Below are 21,074 nucleotides of genomic sequence, written 5' to 3'. Positions count from 1 at the left end.
CTTGCTCAGTTGCTCAAATATTGATCCAACTATCAATATTAAATAATTCATCGAATTAGTGAATCCCTGAGCATTCGTCACTCATGCTCAATTCAACAAAACCTAGACTCATTGTCTAAACAGTCAACAACTGACTAATAAAATACACGTCTGTCATGCAGACTCCACGATTCGTGAGACACCAATCACGTCACATGGGGGGATATCAATTAGGGTTTTGGTCTGGCGGCCTACGGCACGTGGATTCATCCACGATGAGAAATGTGAGTAAGTCGTGCAAACGATTGAAGGATTTAGCAAAGTAGTGAGTGGAAGATCAACCAAGTCTCTGCACGACACAGAATTGGTTTTACCACGATCTCCCACTTTCCCACTCTTCCACTCATGAAACCGTCACACTTAATAGGATCAATGTGTTCGCTATTCTGACAATATAAATAAGTCTCTGGATCCACGATTGAACAACAATAATTTTCCGAGCAATCACTCTCAGAAATTCTATCAATCGACCCGAACTTATTCGAATTTAACATTCAACAATTCATCAATTTTGCAGAAACCTTCAACACATCCACAATCCTTGATCATCATTGATCCCACACAATTCTCAGCTTCCCTCCTACAGATCAACCCATCTCCCTCTTTGCGACCGAATTGACTCTGGAACGGCCATTGAATTGGTTTAGGCCGGAGTCCTACAGACTGATCTCTCGAATCTAAGAACTCCCTTTGCAGCGCTTCTGTGTGAGATTAAGCAGTTTGCTCGGTTGAGGAGTCTCGATAATACGTCTGTCTCTTCAATTCCCCAAAAACCTACGAACCGTTTTCCCCATCTACAGGTTGTTATACCTCATCTTTTTCATACATGATTCCCTTTACGATCAAAAAGATTTTGATCAAGGTGATATGGAAATCGATAGCAATAGACAAAGTCTAGCTAACCTTAAAATACGGACTTATGCAACCCGAAGTGCAGCCTAGATTATTATTCACCTCATAAGTATAAAACTTGTGGAATCAACAAAGTTTGAGACGAAGAGAACTTTGATGATTTCTATCTATCTTGATCGAGTGAGCAGCTCAACAATCGATCAAGATCGGGATACATGATTTATCAAGGAAAGATAACTGGACCTGGCTTCATGAATCCTTATTAAGTTTTGTAGTCGTTAAACCCTAAAAGGATTAGGAAGAGGAAGAATCTAGATACAACTAGGACATACCAAAAAGTAATGTCGGGATTCCAAGATCCAAGTTGCTTGAAGTTCCCCTTTTATAGACATTCAAAGCATGGGTTGCTTTAGGTTTAAGTGAAGATAGCTGTGAAACCAAGCAAATAATATCCACTGTTAGATGAATCTTTGAACCTAATACTCATAAAAAAGATATACACTTTGGTTAGGTGAAACCATAACTGAATCGTGTACAAATACTATGTTCAAGGTGGTTGGTCGAAACTAGCCGATTTGAACTAAAAAGCTTAATATTGATTTTCATGAACGCTTAAGACATTAACCTTGATTCACAATCATGTGATCAAATAAGTCTAGTGTTTTTAGAGAATTAATCAAATGCTAATTATCTCATAGAAATAATTTAATCGCACTTGAAGATAATCGACATGGTTAGTAAATGCACAAAGTACAAATACCATAGATCTTCGTGACTCAGGTCAGTCAGAGTACGTGTACCGGTTTGTAAACATTTAATCAAACCAAGTACCGGAGTTAACATAACTTATTAGGTATGCGTACCGGTTTGGAAATCTTAAGACTACGACCAGTTCCGGAGTCCATAGAACTATTTTGGTTTGCGTACCAGTTTGGATACTTAAACTAAGTGAATACATAATTATTTTGGTTTGCATACCGGTTTGTAACTAACCCGGTTCCATAACCACAGTTCTTAAAAGGTTTCATACGAGTATGCGTACCGATCTGATTCACGAGTTGAACAGATTTTTCATATGATATACATAAGAATATGGATATCGCAAATATGCAAGTCGATATAATATAGATACTCCGCTACGTGTATGGGTACATGTAATACGGGTTCAGACTTATAACAATTTTCCCAGTTTGTAAGACTGATAACACTGTCTTGTATCTGAATCTATAGTAGTTCTATATTTTACCCTAAATCGATTCGAAACATTCCCGAATAACATCAATGATACATATTAATGTTCCAGGCCGACTGATAAAACTTGAATCATGATTTTGATTCCGAATAATAAATTTTCCTTAATCGAAATTCATCAAGTATGAAAAAATGTTCATTAAGCTTAGTCATTATATTTCGAGAACTAATTATCAAGATAAACTTGACTCGAAATTCTTGTTTATGCATAATAGTCTAATTAGTTATGCGACATCGTCTCTATGATAGAAAAGTAAATATAACTTGAGAAATAGGTGGTTCAGTCTTCACTTACCTTTTGTTGATGAAGGTCTCCAAAAGCTTCGATTGACATCCACAAGTCTATTGGAGGTATGGGATTCCGAGATTTAGAATGCTTCAATCGAGCCTTGCTTTCCAAAGCGGTTGGAGACTCCACAACAATTCTCTACAATTATGGGCTAAAGCACTAATTTTTTTTTTCCGTAATACTTTAATATTACATGCGTCAAAAAGGAAGAACTACACGTGGGCATGTCACAATAATTACAACGAAGTGAATTTTGTGCATAAATATAATTTCTGGTTGCTGGGTGTAATTCTACGTAACTATGCCGGTGCATTTGAGCAAGGGAGATGCATCTACGCGTATGGACACCTGCAGAGCATGCAGAGACACCTGACGAGTTGCTGCAGGCTACATTTGGGTAGAAGAACTTGACTTGCAACAAGTGTGCTTTGAGTTGGATGCGTGGAATATAGCAGCGACAACTAATGGAGAATACCAGAAAGTTAAACGGGAATACCAAACAATTATTTTAAATATTATAGCCTCTTTTCGCAAGTATCCATTATGGACTTGCAAGTTTATCGTTAAAAAATTTAATAAGCCAGTTGATAAGTTGGCAAAATACTCTCGTACTTTTAAGATTACTATAAGAGTTGGATTTCAATTTCTAATAAAAAATTTCTTGGTATAAAAGAAAAAAATCAAAGTGACAAAACAAAATCATGCAGTATGTGTATGTTAAGCTTGGCGTATTAGGCCATTAGAGCCCAACACGACCCCCACCCACATGCTTTTATGGACCGGGCTGAGGACCCAGCTAGTTACCATACACAGCAATTTTTTCTTCCAGGATTCCTTGTATTTCGAGTTCTGTAATGAAGGGATACAATATCAGAAAATGAGAGTCAAGACTCATAAGCGTCATTAGTGGATCTAATTTGCTTTCAGATTTCCCATCTTCCAAAAAAAAATAAGACAGCAAGCAATTTTTAAGGTGTTGGAACTCCCACAAAATTAAATAGATGTACAGACAGATCAAGAAATGAAACGACGCAACTGAAAAACCAAAAAACTACTACTAGTTGAGGAGAAAAACAGAGCAAGTAAGTGAGTGAGTGAGGGTTGAGATGAGGAATATCATCAAACCCTTTTCTACTTCTTCATCACCATCTTATGTTCAAAATCATATATCTTGGTCGTTGGTTCAAACAATTATTGGAATTGGATCTCTAATTGTTTTAGCTCCTCTGTTCTTTTGTGTCTCAACTAATCAATGCATATATCACCAAAAGATGGCTCTTCTCCATCATGATCAAGTCCATGTAAGAATACTCTCAATCACCTTATGATTTTTTTTTTTCTTCCATAGATATAGATATGCATGACCATGAACAAACCAAACCTTTAAATGTGTAATTAAAATTGATTATTATTGTTGATATTCATTGCTTTGATGCTGTTAGGATTATAATGGTGATAAGCAATCAAAAGTGACGTCATCACCACCATTATCATCAATTCTTAGACCTTTCAATGGAGCTTCTAGTGATCATTACTATTATCCATTAAACTTAATAAAGAAGAACCAACAAACGGGAGATTATTACGATGAGAAACTAAAGAAGATAGAATCGGAACTTGGCAGCGTCAGAGTTTTCTTAAAAGAAATTGCTGCTGTTTCTATTCATCAGAATTCATCTACAACACATGAAGATATTAATTCCGGTGACGGTCCAGATTATTACATCCCAAATGGTCAAATTTATAGGAATCCTTACTTATTTCATCGGTACGTATACTTTTTTCTTTTTTCCGTTTCATTTCTGATATTTTTTTTCCCTTGAACCAATTTTTGTTTTCTTACAATATATTGTCAAACAAGAATTCACAAAGTAACGTCATTCATAAGTTAGCGCATTTTGTACAAATGCAAAGAAACAATGCAATGAACCAGTGGAGAAACTGCCCACGCATATGCTTTTTTGCACTTGGCTTGTTTTGGTGTGCGGTTCAATATTTTGCTCTTGGTCGGTCATGTGTAACATGGTACTGGAACAGAAATTGAGTTAGAGCAAAAAACACTAGGTAGTGGTCTTGGTCCCAATTCCTTTAAATGGTGATAGGGAAATACAACAGCTAATGTGGGGAAATTGATTGAGAAATGGGAATAAATTATATGGCATCTCTACTAGGTTCCACAATTGGGCGGAAAGTCAACAGGATTTTTTTTCCTATGAAATTATTCAGAAAACACCCTTTTTGGGTTCCAAAAAAAAAAAACTTTGCATTTTGGTTTTAGGATTTTGGATATTCTAGAGGGATACCGAAACACAAGGAAGCACCATAGTGCTTGCTAGGTAATTCAATATGTGCTTATATAGTGCTTGCTCTTGGAGCTTAGAATAGTATCTGTATTGTCTAAGTCAACCATTATGCACACTAATACAGTACACCCAAATTTCAACCATTAGACACCATCACATAGCAATATGCTATAAATTGATTTTTGATGTGGAAGTTTTTGTCACAATATCACTAGACCCAAAGTTATGGAAACCTAAGGCTAAGAGCCTAAGAGTAGATATTTCTTCATACACAAAGCCTAAAATTTGCCTAAAGTGACATCAGGCTTTAATTACGATCTTGTACTCTTGTTAAGCATCACATGGCAATGGGCTATATTTGATTTGTGATGTGAATTGGGATTTTGTTAAATATTTCAATAAAGTTGCATTGCCATTGTCGAGTACCCAAACATCCAATTAAAGAAAATGTAGTTATCAATGCAGTTGTCCATACTCCATACTCTGGTTCACTAGAATCATAGTACTACAAAATATCGTATTGAAAATGCAACTCTCAACTTTTATGCCGACTTCTTTACATGTCGATTTGAAAGGCTATAAATGAAATTGTGAAATTTGGGGAATTTTAATACTAGAAAAATAAAAACAAGAAAATGATAGGAAACAGGAAAATTTAATACTACAAACATGGACATTTAACACCGTTCATCAATAAACCAATACCAAGAAAATTGTCGAGTCCTTTCCATGTGCTGTACTGCTATTTCCATACCAATTTTTGTGTCTGTGTAGTGTCTCTAGAATGTAGATTGATTTAATAACATACTTAACAATTCGTCGGTATGACATATTTGAGTAATATGCATAGAATATCTCATTTATGAATTGGGTATATGAAATGTGCAGGAGTTACCAATTGATGGAGAAAATGTTTAAAATATTTGTATACGAAGAAGGAGAACCTCCACTGTTCCATGATGGACCTTGTAAGAACATATACTCTACAGAAGGGATGTTTATTAACACGTTGGAGATGGATGCAAAATTTCGAACAAGAGATCCAGATGAAGCTCATGTTTTTTTCCTCCCTTTCAGTGTTGTTAAGATTCTTACGTATCTTTTTCATCCCAAGGTTCGTGACAAAGCTGTCCTAGGAAGAACAATTGGCGACTACATCCGTATCATCTCCCAAAAATATCCTTACTGGAACAGAACTTTGGGAGCTGACCATTTTATGCTTTCTTGCCATGATTGGGTATGTTTCCTACAATTTCCATATACATATTTATGCTTGTCCGAGGTCATTTTTCCGGTAGCCAAGAGATGTGCACCATAATCTGAGCACAGTATTAATGTGAACTGTATGTCCTTGTATATTTGTGTAGGGACCTCGAGCAACATGGTACGTGCCTCAGTTGTATTACAACTCCATCCGTGTATTATGCAATGCAAATACAAGTGAATACTTTAATCCTAAGAAGGATGCATCATTTCCTGAAATCAATATCAGGACAGATAGCATAACTGGTCTTTTGGGTGGTCCACCGCCATCAGAACGTACTATCCTAGCGTTCTTTGCTGGAGGAATCCATGGTTTTCTGAGAAGACCTCTTTTGAAGCACTGGAAAGAAAAAGATGAGGATTTACGTATTTACGAAAAACTTCCTGAAAACATATCGTACGAAGAAATGATGCACAAGAGCAAGTACTGCATCTGCCCGAGCGGTTACGAAGTGGCAAGCCCTAGAATAGTTGAGGCGATATACGCTGAATGCGTTCCAGTATTGATTTCTCAACATTATATCCTCCCATTTAGTGACGTTCTTAATTGGACTTCTTTTTCAGTTCAGATTTCAGTAAGTGAAATTCCAAATTTGAAGAGAATTCTAATGGATATTCCGTATGATAGATATGTTAGAATGCAGGAGAGAGTGAAACAAGTACAGCGGCATTTTGTCATGAACGATCCACCGAAGCGGTATGATGTGTTTCATATGATCGTTCATTCAGTTTGGCTTAGAAGGTTGAATGCTCAGATGCTATAGTGGTTGATTAGTCTTTTTACAAGTTTTGACACAGTATACAGAAATTATAATATACATTTAAGTTTGTATTCATAGAGAAGGCAAAGTTGTATTAGTAGAAGAGTGTTACCACATTTACAAGGGATTATACATCAAAACTTAAATTTCGGCATAGCTCAAGTATAATGCTCTTACAATCACTTCCCTTTTGCATCTTGCTTACATGGTTCATGCTAAGAGTTTCAATTTGCATATACCAAGAGTTCAATTTGGGGTAAACAAGAAAACCATTTGGAAATTAGATGATATGGTTTTAGAGCATTATCTAGGGTGTCTTGCGTGCCTACTAAAAGGTAATTAGTCTATTGAAAGGGTTACTGAGACAGTCCCTGCTCCGTACATCACGCAAGTTGCAAAATATAATAAAATGTGTGCACGATCTATTGCAGCCGGCTTATGTGGTAATTGAATTTTGTACCTATTTTTGATGGTCTATATAAATATCCTTATCACACAATAAATATGTCCTTCTTCATCACTAAGCCCATCAGGGGTCCAATAAGGTTTTTATTTCTTCCAAATTTGCCCTCTTATCTATTGTTTTTATCTAGGTCTATCTCTACTTACTTCTTCTTCTTCTTCTTCTTCTTCATTTAGCAGCGAACCCTCCATTGCTCCACCACCACCACCAGCATCTCCATCGTCACCACCTCTGCAAATTCTCCTACCTTCGCCGTCGACAATCGAGATGTATCAACAACATATGAAACCTTCTTCTTCTTCTACAATCGATTTTTAAAATCATACCCAAAGAAAACGAGATCTGATTTTTTAGTTTTCATATCAAGTTTTGAGCAACGTTTGCGAACGATTTGGTGGTTCGATTCGATTAAGAAATGGGGATCTGAGAGCTGCTGCCATAAAATTGATTTCGAAATGGTTATGGTGTGTGAATCAATAGGATACTTTGGAGATAATGAACTTGTTATTGCTGAGAAGTAATGGGTGTGTTCGAATCTGAAGTTGTTGATGCTTCTAATGGATTAACTGTGATTAAAATGAATAGATGAATGTGTAGGAATCACAGGGAATATAGAATTTTGAAGAGAGAAGTAAGGATGATAATGGTAGCGACGGTGGTGGTTCTGGTGGCGACGGTGGTGGTGGTTCGAATTGGTGTTGAAGCTTCATAGAAAACAGTGACGGTTGTTGCTATGGATTATAAATGGTGGTTGATGGTTTTGTTGGTGGATCTGAAACTGCAGCTGGTGAAATGGTAGCATTTTTCCATCAGCATGGATAAACATCCATTGTTGGTCCAACTAAAATGGATAAACTTGTACTGTTGATCCAACTAAAATGGATAAACTTGTACTGTTGATTCAACTGCAATGGATAAACTTCTAATGTTGATCCAACTGAAATGTATCAATTTCAGTTTTATGTCACTTAATGTTGATCCATCATCATGGATAAACATCCACTGTTGATCCAAATGAAATGGATAAACTACTGTTCTTGATACAAAATTATCTGAACCGACAGTGTCGGCGGCGACGGTGGCGGTGGTTGCTTCTATGGATTATTAATGGTGGTTGATGGTTTTATTGGTGGATCTGAAACTGCAGCTGATGAAATGGTAACATTTTTCCATCAGCATGGATAAACATCCATTGTTGATCCAACTAAAATGGATAAAATTATATTGTTGATCCAACTGCAATGGATAAAGTTTTATTGTTGATCCAACTGCAATGGATAAATTTCTACTGTTGATCCAACTGCAATAGATAAACTTCTACTGTGAAATGTATCAATTTTAGTTTTATGCCACTTACTGTTGATCCATCATCATGGATAAACATCCACTGTTGATCCAACTGAAATGGATAAACATCCATTGTTGATCCAACTGAAATGGATCAACTACTGTTGTTGATACAAAAATATCTGAACTAGTGGCTGCGGCGACGACGACGGCGGCGGTGGCGGCGGACTAGTGGTAGTGGCGGCGACGGACTAGTGGTGGTGGAGGACTGTTGGTGGTGTAATGGTGGTGGTGAAGGAGTGGTGGTGGAATATTGGTGGTGGTGGCGGTTGGTAGGTGGTGGTTGTTGAACGGTGGTGGTGGAATGGTAGTTGAATGTTGGTGGTGGTGGTGCTAGTGGTGGTGGTGCTAGTGGTAAAGGAAGAAATTTGTTCCATTTTGAAATAAAGAAAAATATTACATGGGTAAGGTATTAAGATAATGTAATATTAAATGGATAAGGTTATAAAAAAGTAGGGACATATTTATTGTTGAATAAGAATATATTTGTTGGGTTTGAAAAGGAAGAACATATAATTAATATACCCGCCCCTTATTGACTTTACCATGCCCCTTGCTTTATCCGCATTTCCAGCTGACATGATCGAAGGAGTCAATCATAATTAGTCTTTGCACATTGACCGAAACTCTAGTATTCATACATACTCGATATAATATCAAAACAACCTACCCTTGCTTTAGCAACTAGACTAGTCTATAAGTATATTCCTAGACATGTTACATTCTGTGGAGGACCCAACTTTGGAGGAGAGGGGATTGAAAAACTCTATCTACCATGCCATTCAGGATGAGCATTTGGCCTGTAATCCGCGGATGTAATCGGGACCAAACGTATTTTTGCGGATGGATTTCCCGACCGTTCGCTAATGGGTTGGACGCGGATGAAATTTTTGAAATCCAACGGATTACGGATTGGACCTAGATGCAATCTTGAAAATCCGTTGAACATCCAGATCCGTTATATTATGGGCATTTATATAGTTTTAGAAAATACTATGGATGAATTAGGAATATTTAATGTATTGGCTTGCGATTGTTGTCCATAGCACTTATATATGCATGTTATATAGGTTCTATAAGAAGTCACTTATGTTGATTTACTTATTTAGGGTTCTATAAGAAGTTACTTAAGTTTACTTTATTTCTTTATCATAAATTTTAGCTAAAACAAATCCATTGGATTATCCGTATCCAATCCGTCCATCCGTGCATCCATCGGATATGAATACTTTAGATGTTGGATTGGATGCGATTACTAAATTTAAAATCCGTACTGTATTGGATTTGATGCGGATGAAGTGAAAACCGGTCCATGTCGGCCCATGCTCACCCCTAAACTGCCACCAGCTAAATGGGTGCAAAATTGGGGTCACATTTTATGACCAAAACAGGGATAATTGGGCTTGGGGCTAGTTCAGATGGGTGTGCAGTTGCATTTGATGAAATTTAGTTTTCTTTTGCTTCGTCTACTCCTTTAGAGGCATCTACAACCACATTACTAATATTTTCTTCTGGTTCTGGTTTACCTCCAGTTCACCCTCCTAATCTTTATAACTATCTTGATTTTATTCTGTCTGAGTATGAACCTTTATTACCATCCGTTCTACTATAATTACTTTTTTTTTTTAAATAAATAAAAGACACGATATATCGGGTTAAAGAAACCCTAACTACACAACAAAAAAAAAAAAAAAAAATCTCAAAGCTAGACCCTAAGGTACTCATTTCCAACTTTATCAGCAACAAGAATGTCTCTAAAGTCAGGGGAGAAATCCTTAAAAACCAAATTAATAAAAGCTTCATCCGGCTGAATCTTGGTAAGAAAGTCTGCAACTTGATTGGTCTCCCTTCCCATAAACAAATTTGGGTCAACAAGAACTTAATTCTTCTCCAAACCTAAGTGGCATTCCAAGGAGTCTTAGGATCAGAATTTTTCAGCAATAGGCAGACATACATGAAATCAATATAAATATTATTAAAATGAGCTTTAATCCTTACAGCCAACTGCAAACCCGATTCTACTTCCTGAAGCTCATGTGTAGTAACTGAAATGGGATGAGATCCCCCATACCCAACAGTCAAAGGGTCCCCCAGAGAATCCCTGATAATTGCTCCATAACCAACAACGTATTCACCATTGGAATCATTCGTATTAGCCATAACATCGTATCTCGTAGGTGCAAGCCAAGTATACTGAATATGTTCTTTAATGACGAAAACACAATCAACCTTCCATCTTTCAATAAAATATATATGGTAGTAGTGTCTTCAGTTCTAAGATCTTGAGAACTCATATTAAGCAAAACCTCTTGTGAGATATTATAACTTGCAACCTCAAGAGAAGAAGAAGAATATTTAGAAATAAAAATCCTGGAATTTCTCTCCCTCCAAATACGATAAGGAAGCCATTAAGAATCAACCTTTTAATAAAGGAGATCAGAGAATTACCTTAAACATGTTCAACATACCACATTATCTCCTCTCTCCAACCGCTACAAACATCTTTGCAAGGAACATTAGCCATGAGTCCCCCATAAGTTTCTCTCTAGTTTTTAGCCTCCCCTGCAAAGCTAACCAAGTTATAAATGTATGCTTGGGAACATGATATTTAAACAAAACCAAACAGTACCAGCTAGGACTTTCTCTATTTTTAGAAACAACAAGATAAGTGTCTTTCATATTGAATTCCCAGAGGAACTAGCAGATCAATCCATTTTAACCACTACACTTAGCTCCACCTTTAAATGGTGTCAAATTCTAGGAACGAAACTAGAAAGAAAAATCAATTTCTTCTGGTTTTGTGGCTGATTTTACCAATCAACACTCTATTCTTTTTTGCATTTCACTCTACATTATACATACCAATCGAGCCTAAAATCTTAGAGTACTAAATAGGTTGATCTTATGGATCAAGAATTTAAAGATTACAGGCTAATCCTAGTAGGTGTGATTATAAAGTGGTCTCAATATAAAAAATTTAGGTTGAGGATGGGTTTATAAAGTGAAATTAAAATTGAATGGGTCAGTTGATATGTGAGTATGGTCCGAACTGGGCCGGTTTTTACCGGTTCCTGCAGATTTTAAATTTGGCATCCACATCAAATCCAGGTGTTTATGGGTGAAAACTATTCCTGCCGAATTTGGTAATTTGGGGTGTGTGGATGAGGAATGAATCTAAACCCTAAACAAATGCACTGCACGGAGTGCTTTGTGATTCGAGAAATCAATCTGTACAATTCTGGCCTAAACCAAGAAATGGTCGTTCCAGACTTGCTTCGGTCACAAAGTGAAGGAGATGGGGTTGATCTTAGGGAGGGAAGCGAAGAAGGTGTTGAGATTGTGAAGGTGTTGGCTATGTATGACTTGTATCAGAAAGCTGAACTGGCTTGCAGAATGTAAGCTATCAGTTCCGGTGTTTGAATACGGTTGTATCAACACTTGCTTCTATTGTCTTGTCTTGTTTGAAAATAGGGAGGAGAACCTATTTATATAAGTCATTGATCCTAACCCACGTCTCTCATGGGAAGTGGAGAAAGTGGAGTGATGGAGTAGTGGAGTTGTGTGTGTTAGTGTTACACGATCAGTCTTGCTCACTTCTACCATCATCACTAACCGTCCATGACTTCCTGACACGTTCTTGTGATGGCGCGTTGTGCGCTGCACGCTGTAAACCACCAGACCAATACCCCAGTATGTATCCCCCAGTTTGTGACATGATTGATGTCTCGAGTGTGTGGATCGTGGGACCAACAGAAGGTAGCATGTAATGCTAGGTTAAATAACTAAGTTATTTAGAAAGACGATACTTGTGAAGTATCGTGTGTATTCTATGCAAGTAATGCATCGAATATACTCAGCATGTATGAAGCATCGTTGTTTGAGCGTCTTAAAATAGCTTCATGTCCAGCCTACTTCATGTGATGGTTTGGAGGCTGCGGAAGCAAGTCCTGACTTGGCCTACCACATGGTGTGGTAGAGTGGCGGATGATAATCACCACGACACATCATTGACCAGTTAACTCCTGACCAGGGTTGTATAACCAAGCAGGAGAAGTTGAATGGACGAGATGATCTTTGAGACACTCATCTACGACCGTTAGCGGAATTAGGGTTTATGAAGAGGTGTGCAAGCATCACTCTTCAGCTTGGTCGAAACCAAGCTTGGGACGCAATTTTGGCCGGGCCGATCGTGCATGCGTGTAGACAGCATGCCGGTGTAGGCGCCCATACCTCATTGTCTCTTGAAAGTGTGATATAAGCCACTCAATTTTTCCGGCGAAGTTGAGTGGTTGAGATCGATTTGCGACAGAAATCCGGTGCCGCAAAATCCGCGCGTCATGCTAACTTCGGGCGCGCGTTTCGAGACGACCAAGCTTGGTCGGTCTTGGCCGATTAGTATGGTCTACAGACGATGGTCTGCTGTACACGTCCATACCTTAATACCCCATAGAAACGTGATCTGAGCTACTCAATTTGTCCGACAAAGTTGAGTGGTCGATATTAGTTTGCAATTGGGAGGTGTGACCACGCCTAGTTTGGTCGTGCGAATCGAGACGACCAGGCAGTTGTTGTTCTGGTGATCGCTGGAGGTGTTACACTTGAAGAGATGCCAGGGTTCGCGGCTGATCTGGATCTGGTGATAGGAGGCGTTACACTTACTGGAATATCTCCTGCTCCGGTGGCTTTGGTGGTAGAAGAGACGGTTACACAAGATGTATTGACCACAATATATCCACTGACAGGTACATCGATACCAAGATTGTTATCCGCACTAGCTCCATCAGGATAGATTGCTGATCCCGATCTAAGTTCTACCATCTTGAAACAGGTTGATGATTAAATTGAATCTAAGATCTACCCCTTTGAAATTGATGAATTTGAATCGGATTTTGAAGAAATTGACTTTATAACCGAGAGATTAACCTCCCACTGTGGTCGCCAATTGTTTATGGGTGAAAACTATTCCTGCCGAATTTGGTAATTTGGGGTGTGTGGATGAGGAATGAATCTAAACCCTAAACAAATGCACTGCACGGGAGTGCTTTGTGATTCGAGAAATCAATCTGTACAATTCTGTCCTAAACCAAGAAATGGTCGTTCCAGACTTGCTTCGGTTACAAAGTGAAGGAGATGGGGTTGATCTTAGGGAGGGAAGCGAAGAAGGTGTTGAGATTGTGAAGGTGCTGGCTATGTATGACTTGTATCAGAAAGTTGAACTGGCTTGCAGAATGTAAGTTATCAGTTCCGGTGTTTGAATACGGTTGTATCAACACTTGCTTCTGTTGTCTTGTCTTGTTTGAAAATAGGGAGTAAAACCTATTTATACAAGTCATTGAGCCTAACCCACGTCTCTCATGGGAAGTGGAGAAAGTGGAGTGATGGAGTAGTGGAGGTGCATGTGTTAGTGTTACACGATCAGTCTTGCCCACTTCTCCCATCATCACTAACCGTCCATGACTTCCTGACACGTTCTTGTGATGGCGCGTTGTGCGCTGCATGCTGTAAACCACCAGACCAATACCCTAGTATGTATCCCCCAGTTTGTGATATGATTGATGTCTCGAGTGTGTGGATCGTGGGACCCACATAAGGTAGCATGTAATGCTAGGTTAAATAACTAAGTTATTTAGAAAGTCGATACTTTTGAAGTATCGTGTGTATTCTATGCAAGTAATGCATCGAATATACTCAGCATGTATGAACCATCGTTGTTTGAGAGTCTTAAATAGATTCATGTCCAGCCTACTTCATGTGATGGTTTGGAGGCTGCGCAAGCAAGTCCTGACTTGGCCGACCACATGGTGTGGTAGAGTGGCGGATGATAATCACCACGACACCTCATTGACCAGTTAACTCCTGACCAAGGTTGTATAACCAAGCAGGTGAAATTGAACGGACGAGATGATCTTTGAGACACTCATCTGCGACCGTTGGCGGAGTTAGGGTTTCTGAAGAGGTGCGCAAGCATCACTCTTCAGCTTGGTCGAAACCAAGCTTGGGACGCAATTTTGGCCGGGCTGATCGTGGATGCGTGTAGACGGCATGCCGGTTTAGGCGCCCATACCTCATTGTCTCATGAAAGTGTGATCTAAGCCACTCAATTTGTCCGGCGAAGTTGAGTGGTTGGGATCAATTTGCGACAGAAATCCGGTGCCGCAAAAGTCGTGCGTCATGCCAACTTCGGGCGCACGTTTCGAGACGACCAAGCTTGGTCGGTCTTGGCCTATTAGTCAGGTATACAGACGGCGGACTGGTCTACACGTCCATACCTTAATAACCGATAGAAACGTGATCTGAGCCACTCAATTTATCCGGCAAAGTTGAGTGGTCGATATTAGTTTGCAATTGGGAGGTGTGACCACGCCTAGTTTGGGCGTGCGAATCGAGACGACCGGGTATGATACGCCTTGGCCGATCGGGTGAGGAGATATGTGGGCCCACAGTGATCGTGTTGATACTTACTGGACCTGCTTAATCGACTCCTAGACCCTTCATTCGATCAGGAGAAAATGGACGCTCGTGATCGAAAACCCTAATTAGGGTTCTGCCAGCCGTGCGTCATGCCTTGTTTGGACGCACGAATTGGGACGACCATCCATGTTTGATCCTGACCGATCGGTCATGTATGTAGGCGGGCCCACGGTGTTTGTGTTGACATGTTCTGGGCCCTTTGAATCTACATCTACACCCTCCATCTATGCCTGCAAATATGGATGGTTGAGACTGATTTGCGACACATGTAATGTGTTGTAAACACTAATTTAGGGTTTCTCGTCCACGCTGATTTGGCTGGACGAATTGGCAATCCATGCTACCCTTTTTGGGGATGCCGACCATGCGGGTACGCATTGGTCCGGTGTTGAATATTCCAATACCTTCTTGAGGGTTATGGATTCGATCTAAGCCATCTAATCATGCTGGTGAAGTTGGATGGTCGTGATCGTTTCTGAGACTAATACAGACAGTCCAGATGCTCGATCGGGCTAGTATAAGTTGTATAACACTCTGAGAGTTATAGCCTGTACGAGTATTTCGTACATGCCTCCTTATTTAATGCTTGGAGATTCGTGTTGCTCTGCTGAGAGCAACACTCAGTCGTCATGCCGCACCAATAATGATAAGAGTGAAGCAGTACAGGAAATACAAGGCTGGTCATGCATTAATTGATAATGCTATAAGTTTTCAATGGAGAAGTATTCTCTATTTTATCAGGGGCTTTATCCTTTGCAGGATGTTAGTGCATAATTTCGGCTTTTACAATTTTAGCCTTAAACGAAAATCCACCATCAACACCAGCATCCAATAGATGCACGAATGAACGGATTGGATGTGAGTGATCCAATGGATTTCCTTTATAATCAAAACTTTAAATTAGGAAATGACGAGGTTACCAAGCACACCACAATATTTTCGATATCAACTTATTAGTCCTATACCTTGCATGATCTAATATAGACGTAGACTGTCAAGAAAATAACAAACCACAAGGTATACACTTGGCATATAGTATTGGTTCCATACAAAATACCACTGTAGGGATCAACCCAAATGTTTGGGATTAACCTACAAGTGCAATTACTTATTACTTTAATTATAACTTAAAAAAATTATAATGCAGAAAGTAAAGTAACATCACACAACGAGATTTAGTTATCGAGGAAACCGCGGATGTAGAAAAAACCCTGGACCTAGTCCAGTTTTGAATACTCTCAGAATTAAGACGTTATACAAAGACCATAACCAACTTCGTATAGTTGAGACCAAGTAAACTACCCCTAGTTTCCTAGTTTCCTCAGTATCCCTACGCCTACAACCAATCTGACCAATGCACGTGAATCCTAAGATAGATTCTACTATCTTAAGTTGCTTCAGCCTCTCTGAAGACTTTAAGCACTCAACCCTTTAGATCATTTTCCAAACATTAAAGCACTAATATATTTATTTGGTAACCACTCTTTTTATCTCAATAAGCTAATCAGAGATATTCTAGCTGAGCTTGATAAAGGCTTTTCTGTTTAAATTAATAAACTCCTTTGTCGGATTAGATTTGAATTAACAATTTAACCAGATCAAGTCAAACAGGACTGCCAGATTCGGATAATAAAGAGTACCACCAAATGATAGCTTGTCGATCTAAATATGACTAGTCAATCAATCGTCTACCAAAGATAAACGAGATCTAGTCGGATCCTAGCCGATCAAGTTTGTGCAGGAAGAAAATCACAAAGATACGAGACAAGAAGACAAGTTTCTCTTCTTGTCTTCAAGTCTTCAAAGTCCTCTTCTATACCTGCCCAATATCAAACTTGATTACAACTTATGATCGATCACACACAGAATGAGGTATGTTAACAATGGATGATCACAAGTCAATGTCAGATCTAAAGACAAATTTGAACTACTGGTAATCTCTTGATAAAGTATGAATGACCTTATGTCAGAAGAGAAGTCTCTCAAGAATAGTCAAACTAGGCGCAATCAAAGTTTACAATTGTTAGTCAATTAAGTCAATAATCGGAAATTAAAATAACAGTACAGTTCTAGTTTCCAACCAAGGGTACTATCCAAACGAATCTTGATCCCAAAGAAGTCTATAAACTAGTGGGCGTAAGAGATTTCATCTAATTAGGTTACTCTCCTCTCCAAGATAGTATTACAAGTAATATTATTAGTCGCTACAGCAGTGACTACGAAATGAAGTGCTAGCCCAGGATAAGTTTGTAAGAAGAACAACCTTCACTATTTAGACCAAGGTAGTTTGGATACCAAGGAATTTCCATAACCGAAAATATTCTCAAGATATGCAATAAAGCACCTAAATTCGATATTGTCTAAGTCCAACCAATATCCAATTGTATAACCGAAATCCCTCTTGGACAATTCAATATTATCCAGCACTTAACGAATATATGTTTCCAAAGATATGTTTTGATTGCTGGTAAAACAAAACATATACATTCAAAAATATCAAAAAGATTCCCAAACATTTTAGTTTGGGATCTCACCTTGAGTATCAAGGAATATCTTTGAGTAATTAATAAATAAGACTTCAGCACATGTTATCGACACCTTGAACTTTCCTTTTTTGCAAACCCAATTTCCAAAATCATACAAACCCTAAAGTGTATGTAACTAAGTAAATCGGTTTTTCATATAGGGACCGGTTCTACCATGACTCCCAATGTTGGTAGAGATTGGTTCTACCTTGACTCCCAATATAGGTAAGGATTGGTTCTTCCTTGACTTCCAACATAAGTTGGGATCAGTTCTACCTTGATTTCCTATATAGGTTAGGATCGGTCCAACCTTAGATCTTCAATAAAAAGCGGACCTTCAATCCCATTGATTTGTTTCAACTACAAACCAAGTTCATAAGTGAAAATACGGGGGTCTAACAACCACACCCAACAACTTGTTTGGCGATCTGAGAGGACTTCCTCCAATATACTTTCTAGAGAATCAACTAGACAGTCAGACTCAATCTAGAGTAAATTATATCAAAGAGTTTAATATCTCTAACTCTTAATTCAATCCGCAATCAGCAAATAGAAATCTGTGAGCCAGATTGAATATAAGAGGAATAACTTGAACGGTACCAAAGACCAATGTTCAAGTGGCAATCAATTTAAATCAACAACTCAAGGTAGGGTATTCTAATTGATTGAACTTCACGCACAACCTGTGATATTTCAATTATATAACAAAATATAACACGGAAAAGAAATAACACAGACACCAGAAGTTTTGTTAACGAGGAAACCGCAAATGCAGAAAAACCCTGGGACCTAGTCCATATTGAACACCACAATGTGTTAAGCCGCTACAAACTCTATCCTACTACCAATTAACTTCGAACTGGACTGTAGTTGAACCCTAATCAATCTCACACTGATTCAAGGTACAGTTGTGTTCCTTACGTCTCTGATCCCAGCAGGATACTGCACACTTGATTCCCTTAGTTGATCTCACCCACAACCAAGAATTGCTACGACCCAAAGTCGAAGACTTGATAAACAAATCTGTCTCACACAGAAAAATCTATAGGATTGAATAAATCTGTCTCCCACAGAAATACCCAAGAGTTTTTATTTCGTCTTTTGATAAATCAAGGTGAACATGAACCAATTGATAAACTGGACTTATATTCCCGAAGAACAACCTAGTATTATGAATCACCTCACAATAATCTTAATCGACTAGCGAAACAAGATATTTTGGAATCACAAACGATGTGACGATGATGTTTGTGATTACTTTTATCTTGCCTATTGGAGAAATTAATCTCGAGTCAATTGTTTCAATTGAACTCAAGACGATAGAATCAGGCAAGATCAGAACACGCAACTACAAAGAAAATAGTTGGGTCTGGCTTCACAATCCCAATGAAGTCGTTAACCTACAGGGTCTCGAGAGAAACCTAAGGTTAAAGGAGAATAGACTCTAGTTTATGCAACTAGTAACACACAGGAGGTGTGGGGATTAGTTTTCCCAGTTGCTAGAGTTCTCCTTTATATAGTTTTCAAATCAGGGTTTGCAATCCAAGTTACCTTGATAATAAAGCATTCAATATTCACCGTTAGAAGAAAAACCCGATTCAACCAAGCTAATATCTTTCAACCGTTAGATCGAACTTAGCTTGTTACACACAAATGAAATGTACCCTCATTTAGGTTTATGTAATAGTACCTAAACATGTACACCATGTTGGTTCACAAATAGTTAACTGAGGTTGGCCATATGATTACTCTCATATCAACCTTATTCATCTTAAGCATAACTAGTTCAAATGACTCAAATGAAACTAGTTAAAGAGTTGTTCGATTGCTATATTCTCATAGAATTGTACAAGAACACAATTGAAGCAAAATCGGTTTGATTCACTCGAATCAATCATGAACATTATAGCCACGGTTTGCAAAGATTGAATTCCTTATTATATAAATGTTTATGTTCATGTTCATAACCGATTTTAGAACTTTAACCTTCAAGTATGCAAACGGGTACGCATACTCGAAATACCCGGACTAAGATTGGGTTTCGCCAGTACGCAAACGGGTACGCGAACTTTCAATCCCAGCAGAAATTCTCGGACATGAACCTGTACGCCAGTATGCAAACGGGTACGCATACTTAGGTTCCCGGATTTCTCAAACCAACCAGTACGCAAACGGGTGCGCATACTATGGTTCCCGGACATGGATTACATATGTGCAAGAGTGCATAACATGACATATCCAATAATGGTTAAGTGTTCTAAAATCTTACTTCAATCATTGAAAATTTCTTAGAGGATGACAATAGCCGTTTTCATACACTATTATCATCAAAGAAATTTTCAAGTTATTGAAATAATCATAACGAAACATTTCAAGACAACACCAAATGATTGTATCACACAAACCATGTAAGATGTTACTCGACAATTTTCACATGATATAAGATGAACTTGGTTGAAGCGAAAGCTTGCCAACACATATTTCGAGAAATATGTGAGAGAGATAAACTCAGCTCGAAATCTCAAATGTGTATATAGAAAACTATAGTGTAATACGACTTATATCACAATATAGGAGATAGAGTAGAAATAGACTTTCCAAATGATAGATGAGTTTAAGTCTCCACATACCTTTTGTCGATGAAGTTCCACAAGATCCCCTTAGTAGTTCTTCGTCTTCAAATGATGAACGTCGTGAAGTATAAGCTCAACTACACAATCTATGTCCTAGAACGAAACATCTATAAATAGGCTAGAAATCAAGACTTATAGTTTTGATCACTAACATTGACAAACATGCTTGAGATAGCAACGCATGCGAGTTCGACCGAGCAGTGCTCTAACAGTAAGTGTACTTCCTTTAAATCATGTAATTAAACACAGTTTTCTAGGCATGAAATCAATCCTAAGTTCACTACACAATCTAGTAACAAGTTACAAAGATTATATTGATGTAGCAATTACGAAGTTCAAAAGATAAACGTCATACTTCGTAATATAATATACGCATTCACAACTATTGATATATTCTTCCTTGACACTTTGACCATAATAAGATGATCAAGTCTCTAATACTATAGTTTCGTATATATAACTTCGCATGTTATGTTTTCAATCATAAATGACTTTGAAAACTTATGATATAGAAATAGAAACAAGTCAAGTCATATATTACTAACCTCAAGCCGAAGGATGATGTCCTCGTTGATGTCAATACATCTTCGGATTCTTCAGGTCTTCAGAGTAATACTTGTATGTCTTAAAATTTCTAGACTTCCTAGTTTAACATAACGAAGTTTCCTCTAATAATATAATCAAGCGTCTTATGAGTTTTGATACTAAAATATGACAACCAACCTTGGCATACCAACGTTTGGAGGGTTCAAACAAATTAGAAAAACAAAACAAACAAAAATGATTCAAAGAATGAATTTGATATTGCAGCTGCAATTGCAATGGATGCAGTGGACTGAAATGAGTTTAGAAGATCAGTGTTGGTGAATGCAGTTGT

The 21,074-nt window shown here is 38.1% G+C and overlaps 1 protein-coding gene across 1 annotated transcript; it reads left to right on the top strand.

Moving 5' to 3' along the window:
* The first annotated feature begins 3,260 nt into the window (after window positions 1–3,260).
* LOC113282006 (probable glycosyltransferase At3g07620) lies at window positions 3,261–6,940 on the top strand. The gene is made up of 4 exons (XM_026530918.1): window positions 3,261–3,732; window positions 3,874–4,199; window positions 5,623–5,971; window positions 6,102–6,940. Exons 1-4 carry the CDS (start codon window positions 3,538–3,540, stop codon window positions 6,759–6,761), a joined length of 1,530 nt encoding a protein of 509 aa, XP_026386703.1. The 5' UTR covers window positions 3,261–3,537; the 3' UTR covers window positions 6,762–6,940.
* The last annotated feature ends 14,134 nt before the right edge of the window (window positions 6,941–21,074 follow it).

Source organism: Papaver somniferum, chromosome 5 (assembly GCF_003573695.1).
Source record: "Papaver somniferum cultivar HN1 chromosome 5, ASM357369v1, whole genome shotgun sequence".
NCBI classification, from domain to species: Eukaryota; Viridiplantae; Streptophyta; class Magnoliopsida; order Ranunculales; family Papaveraceae; genus Papaver; species Papaver somniferum.
This window is presented reverse-complemented; position numbering and strand designations above follow the sequence as displayed.

Excerpts from the sequence above, each read along its gene's own strand:
- LOC113282006 (XM_026530918.1), top strand. The coding sequence starts at position 3,538 with ATGAGGAATATCATCAAACCCTTTTCTACTTCTTCATCACCATCTTAT. Across the intron at positions 4,200-5,622 it reads AATCCTTACTTATTTCATCG|GAGTTACCAATTGATGGAGA; the intron begins GTACGTATACTT and ends TGAAATGTGCAG. Across the intron at positions 5,972-6,101 it reads TGCTTTCTTGCCATGATTGG|GGACCTCGAGCAACATGGTA; the intron begins GTATGTTTCCTA and ends ATATTTGTGTAG.